The 22,899-nt window shown below is 41.7% G+C and overlaps 1 protein-coding gene across 10 annotated transcripts in view; it reads right to left on the bottom strand.

Annotated features, from left to right (window-relative positions):
• Nucleotides 1-22,899, bottom strand: part of LOC121887977 (partitioning defective 3 homolog) — a 356,909-nt gene that overhangs the window by 56,318 nt on the left and 277,692 nt on the right. For 9 of the 10 annotated variants that reach the window (XM_042399172.1, XM_042399173.1, XM_042399165.1 and 6 more), the window contains one exon: nucleotides 20,093-20,401. In XM_042399172.1, the coding sequence (XP_042255106.1) occupies nucleotides 20,093-20,401 (309 nt within the window). Of the gene's footprint in view, nucleotides 1-11,148; nucleotides 11,237-20,092; nucleotides 20,402-22,899 lie in introns of those variants that run through there. The other variant, XM_042399174.1, reaches the window with a different exon arrangement.

Genomic DNA, 22,899 nt, shown 5'->3' with positions numbered 1-22,899 from the left:
ATTACAAGTGATTCATCAGACAGATACTGCAATGACACTTGTGAATTAATAATCACGGGTAAAATAATTCTGCTGCCAATATGATTCTGCCGTCATGGTATCTGGCCAATGACGAGACGCTCTGCATGCTGCGGGCTGCTTCTACTGATCAGAAACAAACAAAGGTAAAAGATTGAACGCTTTATCTCACAACTTCATATCTGATTATGTCGCAAAGTACATTTATCGTTTTGCAGCATTTTGTTGTGAAGCTGCTTTTACATAAATTTTCCACTTGTCATCCCTTGAGCAAAAAATTACCCAGTTGCAAGTTGACCAAGCTTTCACACATCTAACAAAGCACCAAGGCTAGTTCCTCATATCCCTGACACTTACAGACAGGAAAAAGTGGACACCATGTAGAGTGGATTCTGGTAAAACACCACTGTAAGGTTCCCTGTCAAGCACTTTTCTTTTCACTAGCTTCTCAGGGCGCTCGGAAGGGGAAGAGAAAAAGGTAGGAGAGGGAAGAGAACTGGCAAAGAAAGAAAGTTGGAAGAAAGAAGGAGTTGGAAGCATGAGTGGATTCACAGGTAGGGCTATGGCCTGCAGGGAAACAGGGGCTATGCCAGTATGGTTGGTTAAAGGTTGTACTGTTATTACAGCCAGGTATGGGGGATGGCAGCGTTCAGGCAGAGAAAGCACAAGGAGGTTAGGGGGTCATGGGGGACTGGAAATAATGAAGAGGAAAGCCTCATTCACTTCCTTGGTTTAGCCTTTGGCCTATAATGAGGGCTCTTGACACCGGGGAGCACACTGATACGACACATTTGGCAGCCTGGCAAATTGACCTGGGAGCCTGACGGGTGATTGACAGGTACTCCTCAGGGCGCCTAAGCTGCCCTGCATGTGAGTGTGTGTGTGCATGTGCGTGTGAAGGAGTGCGTTAGGATGACCGAGAAGGAAAGATAGTGAGTGAGATGGAGTCAGTGAGTGAGAGAGTAAGAGAGAGACAGAGAGAGAGAGAGAGAGAGAGAGAGGATGAAGTGACAAGGGGCTGCTGATGATGAAGAGGAAAAAGTACTGAACCAATCCTGGAAAGGTAATTGTGGGTAATTTAGTGCAGGACCAAATTAGAATTGAGGTTCAAACATCAAAATGGTCTGGAAGGAAAGTGTTTACCAGACAGGGTAATTCGATATTGGTGTAGGCACTGATGCAAGTGTGTGTGTGTGTGTGTTAGTGTGCTTACACTTGTGTGTTGCTGTGTCTAAATACATAATGTATCTCTGTCTAGACTCTACCTCTACTGCTCCATAGTTGTCTTCAGAAAACAATGAAATATTTTGGTGCTAAAATACCACAGAGCTCGGCCACAAATTGTAAAGTTGTATTTTTGTCAAACAAAGAGATGACGGTGGAAAAAGTCATTTACCATCTTTAAATCTGCGCTTTGTAAATAAACATTTTTCACCTAATTTTACTGTAGATTCAGATCAATTCAAATTAAATTTTAAGAGAAATATTCATGACAAGTTGTAGTATTTGTCTTTAACACATCATAATCATTATTTCTTAAACTACTTTTTCAACCAAACCTGTATATATATATATCATAATCAAACCTTATAAAATAAACCACTCAAGACGAGTTGCAACCAAATGATAACAAATGTATACTGCATGACAAGATTTATTATAAGACAGATGAGATTTATTTTTGTGGAGATTTATTAGATTACCTTATTTTACAGATGTTTGTTGGGATGATTGACATCACTGACAGGAGGTTACATACTTGTTTATTGCTTTTTCCCACTCATGTGCCTATTATAAGATTCTGCTATTTACCACCTATCTAGCAGTTATGGAGTGCAGATTTTCTCTTCTGTATTTCACTTTTGAGGTGAGATGTATTATTCTAAACATTTGAAACAAGGATATCTCAAATAAAGCAGTGGAAGAATGTAAGTTGAGGTTTATTTTTGTGAAGACTTATGTTGTAGATAACCTTATACTAATGTGTTGATGAGATGATTGACATCATTATTGGTTGTTATATATTCTGTATATTGTAGTTTAAAATGTCCTTGTTTTGCATAGACAGGGAACTATATTACTCTGTGTACATTGCCTGTAGTGTTCACACAGTTTAGCTTGGTTAAACTGTTGAAGTGGTCACTATAGTGGATCACATTATACTGCAGCAGCTGTACCTGTTCTTAGCGTTTATTGTTAACCAGTAAATAATTATGAGAACCAGCGTTACATTATTGTGAGAAGCTGATCTCTTATTATGTGATGAAAGATTAAATATGGATGATACAGCATTAAAAAGGGTAGTTTGTTTGCATTAGCTTACAGTTGTATTGATCATTTTGCAAAATGTGCACATTAATTTGGTCCTCGGGTTGTTCTAATACAATATGTTCTTGGGCTGCAATCCCTGAAATGTTACAATAATGATATTAGCAAGGCTGTAACACTCAACATATTAGACTTCAGTATCTTTTAAAACAAAGAGCTATAATGTAAGCACGAGCTGTGGAAGTCTTGTCTAAATATTGTGCAGCTACAGGGTGACAGTTATTTCAAATAGTCCAAGATTGGATATGACAAGAAGTGATGCCCGGACACAAACTGGAGATTTAAACCTCACATGTGCCTGTCTCTAAATCTTCTTTGTCTCTCAATCTTTTTTGTCCTGCATCCTCTTCCTATTCAGCATACTGTACATCAGAGCTGCAGTCCATAACTCTGACTCATATCTGTGGCCTGATGGGCTGTGATGTCTGACTGGTGGACAGAGATGAGTAGGTGAATGAGATCTTTATGTCTCTCTTAACCGTGGGGACATATATCAGTCTGACCCAGGTGTAAACACTGACTAACAGTCTATTCATCTCACAAGCCACAGAGACCCTGACCTCGCTGCTGCACAGCTCATAAAATAGACTCCCAAACCTGGAGGGGAGACTTGTACCTGATGTGGAGTATTTAGATACTGTCACGGCATAACATACTAGATGGAAAAACAATATTTTCTTTAAGGTCCTTAATGTCTAAATCTCTGACACTGCAACAGAGAGGTGCAGCCTACTATGATTGAAACACTAGATTGAGCCTATTTACTAAATGAAATTCTGTTCTTATGTTCATTATTGAAAATCTAACTTTTGGCTATGACTGGCACATTTACAGTGATGTTACTCAGTGTATTTTGTCTCTGTAAAAATATATAATAATACTAGGCTATAATATAATTAGGCTGCAAATATCTGTACCTTCAAGGGCTTATGATTTGCCTAATGACTTTTGATTTTACACTTTTTTATGAAGAATTTTACTAAGGTTTCATGATTGATATGAGCATGCATGACATAGGCTATGTGTCTTTGATATGAACCGTTTTTTATTGTCATAATAATAAAGGTGCATTGTGAACACTTAAATCTCACTTTCTAGTTTTCTTAATAGCTGTATACTTCTCAAATGATTTGAAATTAAATCTTTGGGTCAGCTCATTAAAAGCTTAGTCTAATCAGCACTGCTGTGTTGGACAGCGCTGTCCAGGGTGGGGCACCACGAAAGGAGTGATAATGGTGCATATTTACAGCACTTCCCTCCCAGAAAATAATTCCAGCTTCCCCGAGTGAACCTGCAGGAAACAGAGTCGACACATGAAAGCTCCTCTACCGTGTTTACTTGCTGTCAACACACTGCCGGCACACAGCCACCTAATTAACATCTATGGCCTGTAAATGTGCCAATGTGTGTGTTTTTAATTCTCAGTCAGATAGTGGGGAAACAAAGCGAAATCACAACAAAAGGAAAGCAAAAGTATTTTGTCCAGAGGCATCAATCGCACCGCCATCATACAAAAAAAAAGCAGAAATTATCAACAGTGGAGCCCAAAGCTGGCTCAAGAGAAATAAGTAAATAAAAAGAAAAGGATGGTTTCACGTGAACGTGAGCAATAATGACACAGTGACAGCTCTAGTTTATATGGCTAATAACCGTGTCACAGCATCATGGAGCCGGCTTGGTGAATTATAGCCCCTGTAGACTCTATTGCTGCCATTTTTCCCAAAGTCTCCCTGAGGAGCAACACCATCCACATGTCGGCCACATTCTTTTCCCCCCCAGGCCTGCAGGGATGAGGCTGGTAGATATGTGGAGAGTTACGGTGATGGTCGCAGGCTGTTGGTTCTCATATCTCCACTGGTTGTTTTAAAGACAGACTGATGGGAGTGATGAGAGCGCGGGTGGAGGGAGGCGGTGTTTAAGGAGCGTCTCTCTGGAGAAGAAGGCTTGAGTTATGGAGCGTGATGGAGACTGGAAACACCTCGCACCGCTCTGCAATGGCGGGGATGAATGATGGGATGGGAGTCTACCGCCGTGGCCTCAGCAGGGAGGTGTGGGAGGGTGAAGCGCTCTTCACTGCAATCACTCTCGCTCTCTGGGAGGTGGAGGTCTGCTTGTCTTGCTGTATTCTCTTCCTCTGCGTTAATCTTTGTCTTTTTGAGCACCTCTGCTTGGTTCACTGCCTCTCTCTCTCTTTGCTATTTAGTTTTTTTTCTTCTTACCTTCTGCTTGTTGTTTTCCTTACATTTTCCCCCTCATTCATCAACTCTCTGTGTTTACACCTCTCCAGCTGTGTCTTCCCTCTGGTGTCTGCCTATCATTCTCCCTTACTCATTCTCTTTTGTTCTTGCTTTAAAAGATGTGAAGGTTAAGAACAAGTTATACAATATCATCTAGTCAGATGGAGCTTTCCACAAATTTCAACCCTCCTGATTGACATGATTTGCATCAGAACTTGCACCCCTTTTCTTTTCAGAGTCATAACTCAGTCCACTCTGACCACACATATATCATACACACACTGATGGAAACAGTTACTCTTTCCAGTGATGGATCTCTGGTGTCCATCGAGGAGAAATGTCAGAAATCATAGAAAAAAAGACTAAAACCTAATCCAGTTGATGATTACAGTGCAACTAGGAGCTACTGTACTATTAGCTAAGATTTAAGGTTCATGTATGTGTTTGTTAATCTGGGATTTGTTCTCCCACAACAATCCTCATTGTTCCCTCAAAGAGCGGAGCCTTTTCTACTAAATCTATCAGTATAAACTATATTATCATTTGAAATGGTCAGTTTCTTAGGTAAGTGTCTGAAACAGTCTAAAACACAGCTCATAACTCACTGACTCCCTGGGAACATTATCCTTCCTGTTTAAACCGACCAAAATATGAAGGGAATGAAGGTGGCAGAGACTCAAAACACATCAATCCCAACTGGAAATAAGAAAAAGAAAAATAATGTGAGTGAGAAGTTTGTTGACATTCTCCTGCATATCCAGTCATACAGAGATGTTTGCGGTGCGTTGAAAACCTGAAGGCAAATAGCCAAAATATTTGGGATTGTGTAAAACTGACCTTGTACATCTACAGTATGTCAAATGATGGCATATATGAGTAGCATAAGATAATAAACATGAAAATAAAAATATTTGGCATGCCTGGCTCTGACAGGTGAAAATGCCAAGAGCCTGAAAATAAAAGGAGAGAAAACTGAGCTGACAGCCCTGGGTTCAAAGGGTTTAAGGTGGTTACAGCTTTATTCCACAAATATGAGGTGGCTAAACTTTTAGTTTGTTTACCCTCCACTTCTACATTCCTGCTCGCTTTTGTTATCTATTTATTTCCCTGCCTCTCCCTTCCTCTCTTTTCTCTGACTCTGTCTTTCACTCATCCCTCCCTCTCTCTCCCGGCTCTCTATGACCGTGCGGGGAAGTGACGATGAGACAGCATGCCATCCTGATTACAAGGTTAAAAGACACAGACGGAGGACTCGCACAAACAGTGGCAGCGCTTAAATCACCCTCGTTAAAATAGAAACGACGTCTGTCAGATGCGGCCGTAATCCTATTTATGATTTGTGCGCTTTCTGACAAATGCATGGGCAAGTCCAAAACCGTGCACACACACACACACACACATACACCAAGCAATATGAAAGATGTGCTGCAAACAATTTCATTACACAGGACATTTTGCTGTCTGTTTGCATTGGCCACCTCCAGCCCAGCAGATTGAATGAGACAAGACATGAGTGGGTGTGTGGGGGGTTTATCATGTCACTCTGCACCCCCAGAAAAGATGTTCACCCTGTGTGTGAGTAGCGTGTGAGTAGTGTGTGTGTGTGTGTGGGCTGCTTTCACCAATGGGCCACCTACCCAATCAAGTAGCAAAAACACTAGTTTCTCTTTTCTCTTTCGCTGTCATCCTCCTCTTTTTCCTCATCTCCATCCTTTTAACTAAGCTGATTAAAAGGCACCCCCCCCCTCCCCCGCCTCCTCCAACCCCCCTACTCACCCTCCGCCCAACCCACAGCCCTACGGCAGCGCGGGACGGCGAGGGGCCCAACCGCTTCTGCATGAATATTAAGTGCAGGATTTGTGTCGCGGGTTTGAAATTGGAAATCACAAGTTTGACTAATCAGCTTTGGAGGTTCCACATTCGGGGTTTTGTGTGTGTATGTGTGTATGTGTGTATGTGTGTGTGTGTGTGTGTGTGTGCGCGTATGCATCTCTTCCCTCGTCTCCAGTGGCAATCCCACCACCACCACCCCTGATCCTGCTGCGAGTCAGAATGCTTATTCACTGCCTCGACAGGGCCAAATACACCCCCCCCCCCCGACACACACACACACACACACACACTCCCCTCCCCTCCGCCCCCTCCACTCCTTCACTGCATTCACTGCCACCCACCTCCCATTTAAAAAGGGACCCAGAAATAGCCCAAGAGGCTATTAGGAAAAATACAGCCAGAGGAGGAGGAAGCTGTAGGGGTTTACAGTCCAAAGCCATTCAAGGGTACACTCCAGCCTCTCCCTCTCTCTCTTTCATTCTCTCTCTCCCCCTTGTCATCCATCCTTCTCCCTCGCTCTCTCTGCCTCTCTTTGTTCCGATGAATCAGTGCTTTAGTGAACATGCTCATTATGGCTTGATAGCAGGGGCTTGTTCAGTATCCCTGGCATTGGTGGAAAATGGGGGAGAAAGACGAAGATAAAGAGAGAGAGACGGGGAACGGAGGGTGGGGAGTGAAAGAGCGCAACAGGGAGAGGGAGAAAAAGAAAAAGAATGAATGTAGATTGAGAAGAAGGAGCATTAATGAAGCAGAATAGAAAAAGTGAACAAGTATAGATTCTTCACAGCCTCATGATGGAGGACAGATGAAATGGAGGGGAAGGACGCGACCTGAAAGAACACGTCAGGTCTCCCAGCTATAACTAATGTTCAAATTCTAATTTTCTACCTCTTTCTACTCATAACCTTTTCTATATTCTGGTCATACTTGCAACATCTTTGTCTTGTCCTATGTCATATAAAAAAAGACAAGTTATTTTCAAGAGACAAATGCATTGCCATTAAATTCCACCTGTCTTAAATCACTTTTATAGAGCACTTTTGCTTCATGGCTAGAGCTGTAGCTATCAATTGATGCTGCTCTAGTTCTTGCAAAAAAAATGCCAAGAGTTTGGTAAGAGATTAAAATTATAGAGAACATTCAAATGTATTATTGATAATAACAATAATATCAGTTTTAGTTCTTTTCACAAATGTCACGCTTCTTACTAAAGGACAGAGGGTTTTTTTTGTTGAAAGTGGTTTCTCAGAAGCTGAATTTTCGTGAGAAGTTAAATGTCTTACTGACTAGCCTGACTGTGCCTCCTGATAGCAAAGTGCAAAGATAAAAGGATGATAAAAAGGCACGCAAAGAGATACTTTAGCAAATACTTCAGGTACCAGCTCCTATGATGAAATCTCTAACCTCATCACACAGTTTATGACCTCACAGGATTGCAAGCATGATTCAATGGCCCTGCCGATATATAAACCGTGACACTGTAGCACCTCGCTATATCCGTGACTCAAGCTCTGCGGTGAAACAGATGTCTGGTGAGATTTACTGTGATTATGTAGAAACACAGCCAGACAACAGGCATAACAGCATTTTATGCGCAATCCTACGATAGAAACATTTTCTTAATCCCTAGATAGAGTGACTTTAGACCACAGACTGTCAGGTGGTGAGATTTTGCAAACCTCCATATGGGAAGATTTTGAATTGTCTGGCAGCATACATACTGTTGCACTCAGGTAGAAAATACTGGTGATGGTGAAATGTGTAAATGTAATTGCCATATATTCTCAAACTGGGGTTGTACTGTATGTATGTAAATCCTACAAATAAGTAAATGATCAAAACCGTTGCATAGATGAGCTATGTGGTCATACATTTTCATTACATCAGGGGTCTCATAAGAAAGAGATTAAAAAGAGGAATGGTAAAATTCAAGCAGCAGAAGTCAAAATGTCCCATGCCTAATATGGGTCCAGCTCCAAAAACTCTGGAGCCTACAAGTCCCATAAAACAATGCATTAGTGCATTCCATTGGAGCCTTCCTGCCAATTAAATTCCCACTTCTTTCAAACTCCATGTCCCAAGTTTGTAACACAGGATTTTTGTTATAAAAAAAGTCCCAAACCCGATCCAAGATAACCTTCTGACATCATCAGGCATATTTTTTCCCTCAGAGCAACAGAAGACATATAACTGTTTTCATAAACTGAGCAGGGCTCCTTGGGACAAGTAAACTGATCATCATGCGTGAAATTGATAGAGTTCCCCTTTAAAAAGGTCGGTGAGCAGCATCTGACTCTTAAATCTCAGGTTTGGGATCATTGTCTTAAAACGCATAAACAAGCTCAGAGTTTCATTATGACAATAAAGTGACAAAATGTTAACTGCAGTGGATTAGCAAGCAAATTTATAGCTTATGCGAGTTGATTTTTAAACCACAACGGCATGAATGGAAAGCAAAGGCTGACTTGAAAGGAAGGAATTTTATCTAAAACATCTGGTATGCTTTGAAAAATCGGTTGGTTGTCAGGAATGTAAAGCATAAATGATTAAGTAGTTAACGGAAGAAAATCTTGCAAAACCACTGATCTTATCCCTTAAATCATTCTGTTTTTCCACCAAAACAATACAACAATGTTCAAACCTCTGTCAGCAGTTACTCACGCTGGTGAAGTCAGTCTTTACTTAGCCTCGCTGTAGGGGGCTGTTTTGCAGCTGACCCTGCCATCTGACCACTGACCTCCTCCCTATGGAGTATTGCAGCCTGAATGACATAATATGACATAATATCAAACATTTATATCGAAGGACATTATCACAATACACCAGGGAGTACATGTTTTATGTTTATTCTAATTCTATGATTCTCTGGATGTAACCATACTCGCTGCATTTTTTTTTTCTTTTTTGTCACAGCCAGCTTCATTATCTGAGAGTCCGTCTTTTCCCAGTCAGGACTCCCAGCCTCACTATCAACCACTCTATTAAAGTCATTCTGCACAATCAAATCTCCGCCTGTTGCTATATATATTATTAATAAGTGACAGACACTAACACACACCAGAGAAAGAATGGTAACACACTGCACTGGTCTCAGACAAGGATGTGGAGTCACGCACACACACCACAACACAAATATGAAAACAATACTCCAGCCATAAACACAAAACCATAAACTGCTGTGAAATTACATCACAAAGTCAACCCTCACAGCCACACGATGGATAAACCACAACTTCCTACAAAAGGTCATAAAGCCGAGGTGGATTTTAATTGACGTCCCTGACTACCACTAAAACATGCCCATTATCCAGGGTGAAACAAAGGCAGGTTGGCCTGGCAGTGAGCCTTTAATGATGGCCATATAACTGCAGGACAGGGATTATTCTTTATGTTTAACCACTGCAGAGAAGACAAGTGTTTCTGGGATGCCGTCTCTCACTGGGACGCTTAGAGACCATCAGTCTTAGATGCTGTGAGGCTAAAGGATGGCGGAGCGGAGAGAGCCCACGGCCACACAGGAGTGTTTAGGTAACAGCAAGCAATAATGTGTGTGTTCACCTACACACACACACACATAAAAAGTGCCTGTGTCAACACATGCACAGATTTGAAAAATACCCATTTTAAACATTCGATTCGTCCTTAAATCCATCTTAAAATAGATGGAAAATTGAGACGGACCAACGTTTGGTCCAATCAGTGAACCAATTCAATAAGGCTGACTAGGTTAAAATGCCTTTGGTTATTAACTTCCCCAGTAATTTCTTCTGGCACAAACAAACTCCCCCAATCACAGTGAGCACAGTGGAAACTGAAAGACACTTATGTGATTCCCTTGAATGCGACTTCTTTTCTTTGAAAGCAGGCCAGGCTCTAAGACCTTTGGCTCCATGATGATCTGGGATGACATCATGGGCCCATTAAACTGAACCAATAAGACCAGGCGCTGCCATTACTCTGCTGCAAGTGGCTAAGAGCATTTTTACAGGCATGCTGATGGCATTAGAGATGTCTGGTGGCCCCAACAGGGTTTTATTAGGCCCCACTGTGAGCTCAAACAGGTCCGGCTCAGGTGCCCTAACGATACACTTGTCCCATTTCGCTAGAGGGGTCCCAGCAGAACCTGTACTGCTTGGAAACTCACACAGAGAAGCCCCCAGGCTTTTCCCGGTATATTATGGTTTAATTCTATTCTGACTGCTTTGGATGATGGAGTAATAGTCAGGAAATGAGCCCCACGTTCACTGTATGACCACATTATACACTCTGCTGACAGGTCAAAAATCTAATGTGAACATGAACATTAAAACCAAACACTGAAAACATTTAAAACATGAACACTGGTTCTATGTTAACTGATTATATCACACACTTCACTCTGCAAAGAAGGGAACACTTCTGTTTGAATTCTTTGTCCCTGCATTGGCATTTTATGAACTTTCATTTAACATGACACTGCTGCTCAACAAAATAGCTCTCAAATGCACCATTACAATAGCCGAGGATTATTCATTCACACAACAATGTTATCAACACGTTAGAATGGAACAGCACTAATGCACCAGAAACAATTACTTTTACAGAATACATGAGGAATGGACAGTTTTTTCAAGAACTGGTAATAACAAATTTTGTCCTAAACTTTCTAAAGACTTAACACAATTCTCACACAAGCAGCTGAAAAAAAAAATGGTGATGGTGCACACTATTTCAGTACCTTCTCATGAGTCAATCTCAAATACTGGAAGGAGGCTTAAGACAGATGGAATGTGTCGCTGGCTGGTCTTGTGGATTTGGGACGTATTCACCCATTCAGCTCCCTGTAATTACAAAGGCTCTTGCTGAGATCCGATTTGTCGCTGGGAGCTTGTTCAAGGCACAAGGATTGGAACGACAATGGCGTAGTCTGACAAAGGAATATGGATACTGCTCTTAAAATAGAGAAAAGTAATGCTGTTCTGTGCTGAGTGCACAGGCTTGCTGGCTCAGATGTGGGCAAGGTAAATTTAATTATGTAGCCTGTACACAGTGGATGGCTTTCGATTAGAATGGACTAACTTCTTGATACAGTTGTACCCCAGCGACCACTTAAAAAATAGTGTTCAAGACACAGTCTGGTAATTGATGCAGGAGCCATTGGTTAGTATTAAACTTTCAGGCCTACAACACTATTGTCTCTACTGTTTCCTAGTCAGAACATACTTTCTCACAGAAAATATCAGCAGGGATCTATTACTACTGCAAGGGAATGGCAAAGGTTATGGTTGATTGTGACAATTTTAAAGGGGCACTCCACCAATTTTTACACATAAAGGTCAGTTTACTAGAGAGTGAGTGATTATTACTCAGCTTTTAAAAACAGCTGTATAATGTCCTCTATGGATCTGGAGGAAGATTTCCACAGTCTGTGAAAATCACCCTGATGATGTCATCAGGGTTATTACCTCGACTTACACATGGAATTTCAAATTTATAACATAAAGCAGTGTAACAAAATGGCGGTGAACTTCGAAAGAGGAGGGCATTTACTAGACAGGGAAAGTCCAAATTAAAGACCTTATAGAGTTGCATTATAGGAATTATGGGATTCAGAAGGTGAATACGTATACCACTTGTTATATTGCCCCAGTTAAAGGATAGTCAGGCTGTTTCAAGCATTTTATGCCAATGAAAATGCAAGTATTTGGGGTAACCCATTATACCCCGGTTACAATAAATTATGGTACATACTATGTCAGGTAAAATATTATTATATTGTTGTATGCTTACCTTTAATATTATGTTTAGTCAACCAGCACTGTTGGGTCTTATGCTATCCGGTTCTGTTCTGTCATCAGTTCTGTTCTTATTTTGTTCTCCCTTGTCTTCTACCAGATGTATTTACAGTGAATGTAGAGACCTTAAACACTCTCTAAATCCTCTACCAGCTTTCACCTCACAGTAAACAATAACTTCCCCAGCCTCACTTCACTGGTCGGCAAACATCAATACACAGAAGGAAAATTGCAGCAGTTAGCGTCCCTGTCTGACACGCTGAGGTCACTTTCATGTGTATGTGCGTGTTTACATTCGGCGTAACTGAAGGGAGAGATGAAAGCAAGGTGAGGAGGATGGGGTGGCATGACAGTCATCTGCTTGCTGACACGGTTCATAGTGCAAACCCACGCTCCGCAGTCACCTGCCTCTCTCACATTTGTCACCTGATCTATTTCTGGTGAGGCTGTGTGGGAGCGACGTGCAGTGGGGATGAAAGCGGTGATGCTATGTTAGCAGAGAGGACCTGTGATTAGTTTATGAAATTGGGTTATCTATCATGTGAAAACCGGAGCTTCTCACAGAGTAACCTCATATTCACGTAACAGGCGCACCACAGTGTGTGTTATTCAATCAAAATGGATTTTTAAGCAATTGAATTCGGAGAAAAGTAGATCCCATATTTGCTAACAGCATGTTCTCCGTGTGCTTTTCAAAACAAATCATCACATTCACTCTAAATTGTAGAGGAAAACTTGCCAGGCACAGCAAATGGTTGTCTATTTTGTTAATCTCTCCTCGGCGCGGTGCAGTCAGTTACGGTGTCAGACATCGGCAGCCTTCAGGAGAGTTGAGGGGGGATTAACTGTCTGTTTGCAGCTGCTGATTGCTGGGAATGAGATGCCCTTTGGTGCCGATCAACAAACGAGGCTTCAGCAGCCCTCGGCGATATTCAAACCTCCCCCCATCTCCACTTCCCATTTTTTCTGCCGGGGCACCCCTGGTCCAAATGGCACGCTCCCCTTCTTTCCTTTCATCTTCTTGTGAAAATTCATTAGGTACTGTATGCATGTCTTCTGGGCTTCCCATTTGAAGGACGATGATAAAATACATACTGTATTTGCAACCTTAATCAGCTTGATCCACTTGATGTAGAGTTGAAGGCAAAGTGGGTCTATATCCCTCTCTCACTCTCCCTCCCTCTTTCTCTCTCTTGCTCGATCTGCTTTCAGGCTGTTTGCTTTCTTAAATGAACGTAATGGTACAAACGGAGGATAAATTGCTGTCTGTGTGCTCCATCTCATCACATCCATCCCACAGGGCCAACTCTGAAGCGGGAGGGTGAAAATAAATGAAAACAGACCAGGAAAATAATTCACTTGCTTTGCCTGGGAGATACACGTTGCTATCTGTGTAGAACCCCTGCGATAAGGCTGATGTGCATTTGGTGCATTAGGCCTTCTGCACTATCGCCACAGTACAGAGCAGGCTGGGAGGAAGGGCAAAAGTCAGTGCGCGAGTGTGCGCGTGTATCAGACTTGCACCCTCATTTTGTAACCTATCTACAGCGTTTACATGGGGCTTTTTCAAAGCTGTGAGGCAACTGAAACATCACCTACACAGGTTTACCAGGTGCGGGGTATGCCCTGTAGATACCGGTAACAACAGCTGACCTGAGGATTCACCCAGGCTCATTCATTACACCGGCAGCTCTCTCAACAGGAGCTAACATTCCCCATCACCTCAGTGTCCCTTTGCTATTCTCAATTAGAGCAGGAGAAGGCACTACTCCACACATTTACTGTGACACTAATTTCCACACAAGGACACTCAGAGGGAGTAACGGAAATTGCTGGCGGATGTCAGAGACAAACAAAAAGGCAGCGCCAAATCATGCTGTCGCAGCTCTGGGAAGAAAATGTGATACAGTCAGCGTGGACTCTAAGTCCTGTTTAGCTTGGCAGCCTACAGGAGGTGAAGGAACTGGATACGACAGACAAAACACCCTGGAATAACAGAGATACCATTGAGTTAGTAAAATGTAATTAGTTACCACTAATGTATGTGCCTCATTCAAGCAAACTGTTCCTTGATGCTAGACATATAAATTTTACTCCCTTGGGAATTACAAGAAACGTTATTAGACTTGGGAGCTGTTATTAAAGTCTTAACGCAGACGCAGGGGTCGTGAAAGATTCATTTGTTTACCAATGAATTATTGAGAGGTAGGATTTAATCAAAGCTACAGATGTTGCAGTCAGAAAGTGTTGTTAATCTCACTTTGATTGCATCTAAATGAAAATATAGACTATAAAAATCACAGAGACTAATTGTTGATTGCAGAGTTAATTACAGACGCCAAATAAGAGACAGCAAACAATAAAAAAACGATTATTTCGGATTGGCTCAGTGATCATCTGATTGAAGTGGAACATTGCTGTTCATAAGAACTTATACTCAATCTACATTACTTTAATGAACTCATCCAATGGTCCACTCAGACAATACGGCAAAGAATAAAATCAAATGATTATGTGTCCCTGTTTGAATGCTACAGTGATGTTTTCTCTTCCAAAAAACATGATGTGTTCAATAAGAAACAAGACAACAAGGATCATGCTTAGTGATAATTATCCAAACAATAGTGGGGATAAAAGCTCTATCTGCCTGTGGCTCTGAACAGTACAGGAACAGGCTTTTAACAATAGTGGACGGCTGTAAAAGACCCTTCATCTGAGGTGTGAAGCGTGCGTCTCACTGCAGATTAACTTTCCCACCTCACAAGTTGACGTCTTTCAACCTCAGAGTGGTGAGAGCGAAGGGGAGAAATCCTCACAAACTTTCTCCTGAGATTAAAAGCCTGACCTTTTATCAGCTACAGAAAATGCATTAGCTACCTCATAATCCAATTTCAAGACCATGCAAAGTAGAGGTTTTGACTGAATTTTCGTGTGGAGAGAGCAAGGGGGAAAACACCACAGTGAGTGTTTCTTTCGGTGAGGATCTTTAGGTTCTCTTTCTCTCTCTGCTGCTTGCCTGCTTGCCTGCAAGGCTCTCTGGTGCTGCTGAGTTGCAGAGGACTTCAAGGGCTTTGCACCGTTGAGCTCTGTGAGCTCCATATCTTTTTCTCCCTGCTTTCCTCCACCTCTTCCTCTCTGTCTCTCTGACTCTTTCTCGCCCATGCTCTAAGGAGCTTTAGAAACTCGACTGGGTAATGGGAGCAGCAGTCAATCAAATTGCAGTTTCAAAGGTGATGCTTTGTTTCACGCTCGCTTCCCACAAATCCCTTCGAGCCTGGCACCTGTCAGGTTGTCGTTCTGAAACGCAGCATCCAACACCAGTCACCGAAACCCCAGGGTCCCTTGGCAGATGGAGGGGTTGACTTGTCATATGCCTATCGAGAAATGAGGTCATTCCATTTTGCTAGGTATACCTTTTTTTAATAAGGTAAGACAAAACGATTGAAAAAGAAAGCACTGTGTTCAGGTGTTTACAGCCCGCTTTCATGTAAACCCGGTAATAGAGCAGAATTCATGCAACAAGTTTTAGGGTGAGTATGATATTTACCTTAGCTTTATATGAGGTTTTAACAAAACTGAACACAAATAAATCCTGAATTTCTATTGGTGCCCTTCAGTTTTACTGAGTCTGACAGCATTGTCAAAACACCACTGGTGCTGCCAGCTCTAATAACGTGGAGGTTGGTAATAAATTGTCAAATGAGCTCTTGTTGTACCGTGATCCCGTAGAGGAACAGTAAAACCTGATACGGCAGAATGGGCAGGATCTCTGGACGCCCACAGCATCCAGGGGTCCTCGTATCTCCAAGGGTTTATAGGCTCAGGTCTGACTCATTCCAGCTTTACAATCACAGTGACCTTCCCATTAGGGCTCCATTACCAAAGGTCTATTCGAGTGAGAGGCATATACCCAGGCTATTTATCCAGCTGTAGCCTCTTCTTATGAACTGCAGTAGGTAAACAAGAGTGCAGCTTTGAAAGCCTTGGTGAGTCATGGGCAAATGCCTTTATTATGGCATAAAATGAATGCACATGTATATAAACACATGAGGCATAAAAAGAGCTCAAGATGCAAAACTATAATGTACAGTAACCGGCAATTGCTGACATGTGGACCCCACCTCCTCTAACAAGGAGCACCTCCCCACATCAACCAAAGGGCCCCTAAGTGTCTCTAATTAGTTAACCGGATCTAAAAGAACTGTCTCCTCATTGAGCGAATATGTTGAGTAATGACAGCACCAAGGGATATACAGTAAACAAACTGATGGTATCTTCTACTCCTGGGTACACCGGCATTGTCTGATGTCTTTCCAGCTATGCTAATGTTTGTCTAGGTGGCTTTTAGATGAAAGATACTGATCGGTTTGACTGTAGTAATCCTCCAACACACTTGCACTCTCTGTTCAGCATTTGGTGTGTTTTTCCCAGCAAAGACTGAAAAATAAAGGAGGGCTGCCAGCTAATTCAAACTCAATTTACTTCCATTACTTGGTCCCTGGAAGCAATTTTACAAGGTAAGACTTGTGCAGTCGTGCCATGCATCTAGAGGTCATATGATAGTCAGAGGATGGCCTCCACCATGGTAACATCCCTATATAACATTATTTACTATGCTGTAGGTGTTAGTGGAAGCTAGTCAACAACCAGTGCTGGGTTTACTTTTGACTGGTACTGTATATATATTTTGTAAATTATGTAACAAAAAGCAAACAAAAGAACAAGCATATCTTCCCTACACTGCATGAAATTAAATCTCCCTTGGAACTATTTTGTTTGTTTGTCAGGTTATGGGCAGTGTGATTTTTAAAAAAAAAAAAAAATTATTTATCTGTTTTTGAATATTAGATCATTAATTTGTGCTGGCTTTCTGTTAGGTCCCTGGCTGACACTACCGGAAAATAAATAATACATATGCCTGTAAGACAGGATCCTTATAATCTGTCCCTTTGATCAGACAGGTTTCTCCAGGGCCCACCACAGAAGGCTGTAACTGTACCCAGGTTGGGGTTAAATGCTACTCTTTCATACTGAAGACTGACTGACAGCTAGGAATGAGCAGCCTTCCCTAGACCAACATCATCTATTTCCTGTTTCCTGACCTTCAAACAGGAAGTTCATGTTATCTCTGCAGTTGAAAAATATTAAGTGAAGCAGCAGCAAGCTTAAAAAAGTAAGGATATAAGCTATTCTGTTTAAAACTGTATGTCCCCTAAAAGGTAAGACAAAAGTTCTGAGTTCAATTTTGCTGTCTTACTACATTGAACAGTCAGAAATGACTGCAAATTCTGTTGTGTTGGTGCTTTATATTTGACAATGAAAGTTCCATTAAGTTTAATTTAGAAATGCAAATTACTATTTATGTTTGTTATGATAGACAAGTGACAGGAGTCTTGAATCTGAATGTGTTTCAAGCTCCTTTTTGCAAATCGTAAATAGAAAGCCTCTGAGCTAAATAAGAACCAGTACATATTATTATATCTCAAAGGCAGCAAGACAAATATTACAGGCATACAGCCGGGCTGGCATACACAAGATATGCAAAGCAGCAAGAGGTGCAAAACAAAAACGCTGTGTTGAACACGCGGTGCATATTTCAAATGAAATCACAACACTCGTAACAGCTAATCCTGTCTCTGCAAATAAAATTTCATACTGCGCTATCAATACCTAAGGCTCAGACCCCAAACTAAATATAAGCTTGTATTTATAACTAACACGCAACACTAAGCTTTTTATGCTGAAATAAACCCGTGAAGGTGAGAACTCACTACCACCATGAAACCACAAAAACAGGAGAGCAGGAAGGAAAATAGGTTATTTTTATGTTATTTGCTTTTTTAAACCAATTAATTTCATAGAAGACCTAATAACTAGTATAATGTATTCATATTGCAATCCAAAAAGATTTTATGCCAATTTGTAAAATGAATTTACCAGATGGTCAGAGCAAATTTGGCATAATCTGAATAAACCTAAGCAACCAAAATTACTTGGAAAGTTACTTTAAACAAAGCATCTGTTTACAATCAGAATCCTCATGCAGGAGGAACTTTACATAACTCTTGTTTTCTCTGTGAAAGCCACTAAGCAGATTGCTATTAATATTCCCTCTAGCAATAAAGGAGAAAAGGAAATAATCACTTACAGGTTTGTGTTGTGTCAAGGCCTTTATACTGTATCCCAGCACAGAGAGGGGTATTGATAAACCCCTGAGTATCATTAGCATCACGTCTATCACTAACCAATATCTATGAGTCTTGTGATCTGAATACACAGATTCACTGAACATCACTCAAGCACTGTCTTGCCCTCTTCATTTAAAAATGTCAACTGGCTGCCAGACTTATCATCAGCTTCTGCTATGGAAGTGGGATAGTTTACAGTAGATATTGACACAACAAGGCTATCCTGAGGAAACATGTGGCTCTATCTGCTAGAGGTAACCTTCACTTTAGACATATGGATCGGTGGCCTTCAGTAAGCCCCGGATGTATTGGCACATGGATTTAACTGGCTATTGGAGGGGCCAGATAACCTTGTCATTTCTGCTGTGATTGTCATAGGGGGGTGACAGGATGGAGATTCTACCTCTGCTGATCCTCTTACAAAAACATACCCACTCACACAGAGGTGCTCTATCCCGGTCACGCATAGCAACACATACACCTCAACCCACCTGAGCTTAGCAGTGAAAGGTCACAAGCCCACAAGTGACAGCTGTCAGTCACAGGAGGTGGGAATTATTCGATCCATTAATAACAACCTTAAAGGTTCTGGGAAGCCATGGAGAGGAAATCTGTGGCCCACATAACACCTCCAAATTAGCAGAGGAACAACCATTATTTAAGCAAAATAAATACAAGTGTTGTTTTCAGAACCAAAATGTGGACCATGCAATCTATAGACTAAGACTACAGAAAGACTGAAGCTAAAATGCATAATACAACTGTTGATGGGGCTTAGATATATCAAGAATCCTAAAATTGCAATATCGGTTTATCGCAGGTCCCTAAAAAATGTGCTCCGGTTAGCTGATGCCAAGTTAGATTGATTTAAGTTTCATGGTTGTTAGTTGGACCTTGTTAATAGAAAGGGTAGCTGTAGTGTATCATTAGGGATTTGACATTGCTCACAGTTGGCAAAGTGTGTAACTTACACTATAACTCACAACACAAGAAATCATGTATACTTTCCTGTTTACTGGAGCTGAAAAAGTGAATAAATTTGATACTAAAAGCATACAAGACACCTGTGTAGTAATAGCTTCACACTGGCTTTTTGGCAATTGGTTATCAACACATTCATATGAAAGTAAAGTCTTGCATGGGTTTGTCAGCACATCAAATATTTTTGTTGACAAGGAAGCTATGAGTGATACAACCTCCCAGCAGTCAAAGTAGCTGAACTCAGATTCAGTGTGACTCTCTGAAAAAGGTGTGTGAGTAGGCGGGGAGGATTACCTGTGATCCAGGGATAATGAAAAAAAAAAGACACTGTCTGATATTAAATTCGAACACATGGAGAATAACTGATAGGCTCCTGTTGTTGTTTCACCTTGCCTGTGGATTTTGCCTGCTTGCATGGGGCAATGCCTTGTGGGACGAGGCAGCGATAAAACCCTGTGTAAAATTCATTGTTTTTCTGTGCAGTATGTGTCATCCATGACAAGTAAAAGTGAACAAACCCGCCACAGCTTATACATTATAGATGAGGTGTAAATGAACTAGATTGTTGCAAAGCATAAGCACAAGGCACAAAGCTAGTTAGTGTCATCTGAATGAACGAGAAAGGTAGAGTAACAAAGCACACTGTTGCGCCCTGAGAATTGTGAGCTTTGCATGTAGAGTCAGAAGCCTTGAAACACCTCCGGATCAACTGTGTTTTCTGAGCGCTCCCTACCTGTCCGGAGCTGCAGGGCGTCCGTTGCGTGGCTTGTTGACCTGGGCATACAGAGCCTCTAGGGGTGGACCGTTGTCCTGAAGATTCAAGGGAACGTGAGGGCTCTGGGGACTCTGAGGGAGGTGGTAGTGGTGGTGAGTGCCGTAAGGCTCCATGCTACTGCTGTCCACCGATGAGTCTAATGATCCAATGCCAGCGTAGGTGTGCTCTTCATCTGAGCTGAAGGTGCGGCTGACAACATCTTGGATCTCAGCATATTCCCTCTCCTTTGCCTGCCTCTCCCGGAGCTCCCGCATCTTGGCCTGTATTCTGTGATAAACATTGAGGATGAAGAAGTGTTTCTTACTTGTGAATTGTCCAGTGAAATTAAAATGATGCACATGAATTGCAAAATTCAATACAATTTCCTCACAGGGAAAAAAGATTTCACACTCAATAACATGTTTGGTGATAAGGACATTATCCCACAAATAGTGATGGAATACATTTGATGAGTCAAAAATTACACACTTGGTTTCAGATGATCAGCTTGGAGAATGGTATAGTGTCTATGCAGATAAAAAGAGTTTTTGGACGGCCTGAAATATCTGTAAAATGTTGCCAGTTGCTTTTCTTTGCCTTCATCTTTGGGTACATGTAGTTGGCCAACTTAGGCTAACATAAAAGAACCATATCAAATTGCTCAATATTAATGAGCTTTTGAAAGATTCTTTTCTTGTTTTCCAGAGAGGGAGTTTGTTTATTTTTATGTTCAGGGAACTCATATAGAGTATTTGCTCCAGCTGTGCTGTGGGAAACACTTTTTTTGTTTTCATGTTGTTTTTGCAAGATTGGAAAAGTTTCATAAATTTGCCTAGGAAATAAGACAAAGATGCTAATTTAACTAAGTACAGAAATGTTTTTGTGAAGACTGGGTTTTATTATATGGAGAAACAGTGACACTTAAAAATCATGAAAAATGAATGTAAGGTATTGAAAAGCTATTGATAGGCAAGCGAGCAGAATAAGAAGGTACACAACACTTCAGGAGAAAAAGGATGGGGGAATTTCCTGTTAAAAAAAAAAAAAAAAATTCCATCCAAGCTTCAGAGCGGTTTACAGCAGCATTCCAACTTTCAAGTTTAATCTCAGATATTGATCAGTCCAGACTGGAGAACCTCAAACCTAAGTAACAAGGAATGAAGGGAAATAGAGAAAAATGTCTTCCCCTGTAGTGAGAGAAGCCCTGCAGTATTATTCAAATATATGGTTTTCCCTGAGCTATTAGAAGGCCGAGATGACTTTACTTATCTTATCCCTCAGGTCCTCTAACACAGTGGTACTCAACTTTTTCACATCAAGGACCCCTAAACTGACACATATTAGACCACGGACCCCCATTTGATAAGAGTTTTGCTTTTAGATGTTTTATTACAGAAAGTGTATGAAACACCTTGACCAAAATAGTCACACATTCTGTCACTGTGTTACCTATAGATGGAATTATAGTGAAAATAAATTATTCTTTTTGCAGGGGATCCCCTGGAACCCCCTCAAGGACCCCTGGGGGCTCCTGGACCCCGTTCCCCAGAACCACTGCTCTAACAAGAGGAGGTGGGAAGGAGACAGTCAGACCTTCCCTTCCTCCTTCCCGCCCCTTCCTCTCCCTCCATGCCGTTCCTCTCCCCGGGACCACTTCAACACAACAGAGCCTTTCACAAGGCCTTTCCTGTCTCATAGAATGGTTCCATGTGAATGCCCATGTGTCCGCAGCTAACAAGATTCAGTCATGGTGCTGCACGGGGAAGCGAGGAGTGCTGGCATTGTGGGAGTGGGGAGGTGGACAGTGGGGAGTAGAGAGGAGAAGGGTTGAGGACAGGCGAAGAGGGGGAGGGAGCTGACCTCCCACTGCTATGACCCTAGCAGCAGCCACCAGACTGCTCACCAGTTCCAGATGTTGTATCCCTGCCGTAGGGCAACACACACATCATCTACACATGCATACAAGCACGCTACCTCCCACTGGCACTAGACTTCCCTATTACCTCGAGTCATAACTGACCTCTGACCCTCCATGCTACTCCTCACAGATGATTGACAAGTTTGGAACAGGACTAGAATCCCCTCTAGCCTAACTCTGTCTCCCATGTCTGTGTATTTTAATAACAGTAATCACATTTCAAACAATCACCATTTTTCAGTGCTGGATTAACCCAATTCCCACATCCTACCCATAGACTGCCTTGTTTATTTTTAGCCGTCCAAAATCCCATTTTCTCGGCATTATCTGCGGAATGAGATTTTGATGGAGGCCTGATGCAATGTTGCATGATATGCAGTCATCTATAAAGCCTCTAAGCTGGTTTAGTGTATTTTTACATTGTCGTGGACCAGGTACAGTATGGAAATTATCAACTCACTGCACAGTTGTGTGCACACCGTGTGGTCTCACTTTAGCTGGTGCTGTCAGGAAACAGTAAACAAGCCTCACAGGAGAAAGAACACTAATTCCCAGAAGCCCTTTCACCTGCCATCTGGCTAATGTGATGTCAGATCTCTGCCAGGAAGGACCAGACAATGATGTTACCACAGGTTCACGGAAGTCCACTGGGATCTCAAGACCCTCTGGCGTTTTATGGACTAATCAAATTCATAAAAACGGCAATATTGACATTTGGGACGAGATAATGGCCTTGGCTAGACTGGCGACATGAAGCTAAAAGAGAGAGACTTCTCTATCAGGCCTCAGGAGTCCGACATGGATAAAGCTAATAGGTGCAATTTAAATAAGAGGATATTAACAAGCAAAAATGCCAAAGATATGAGTC

This window comes from Thunnus maccoyii, chromosome 21 (genome assembly GCF_910596095.1).
Source record: "Thunnus maccoyii chromosome 21, fThuMac1.1, whole genome shotgun sequence".
NCBI lineage: Eukaryota > Metazoa > Chordata > Actinopteri > Scombriformes > Scombridae > Thunnus > Thunnus maccoyii.
This window is presented reverse-complemented; position numbering and strand designations above follow the sequence as displayed.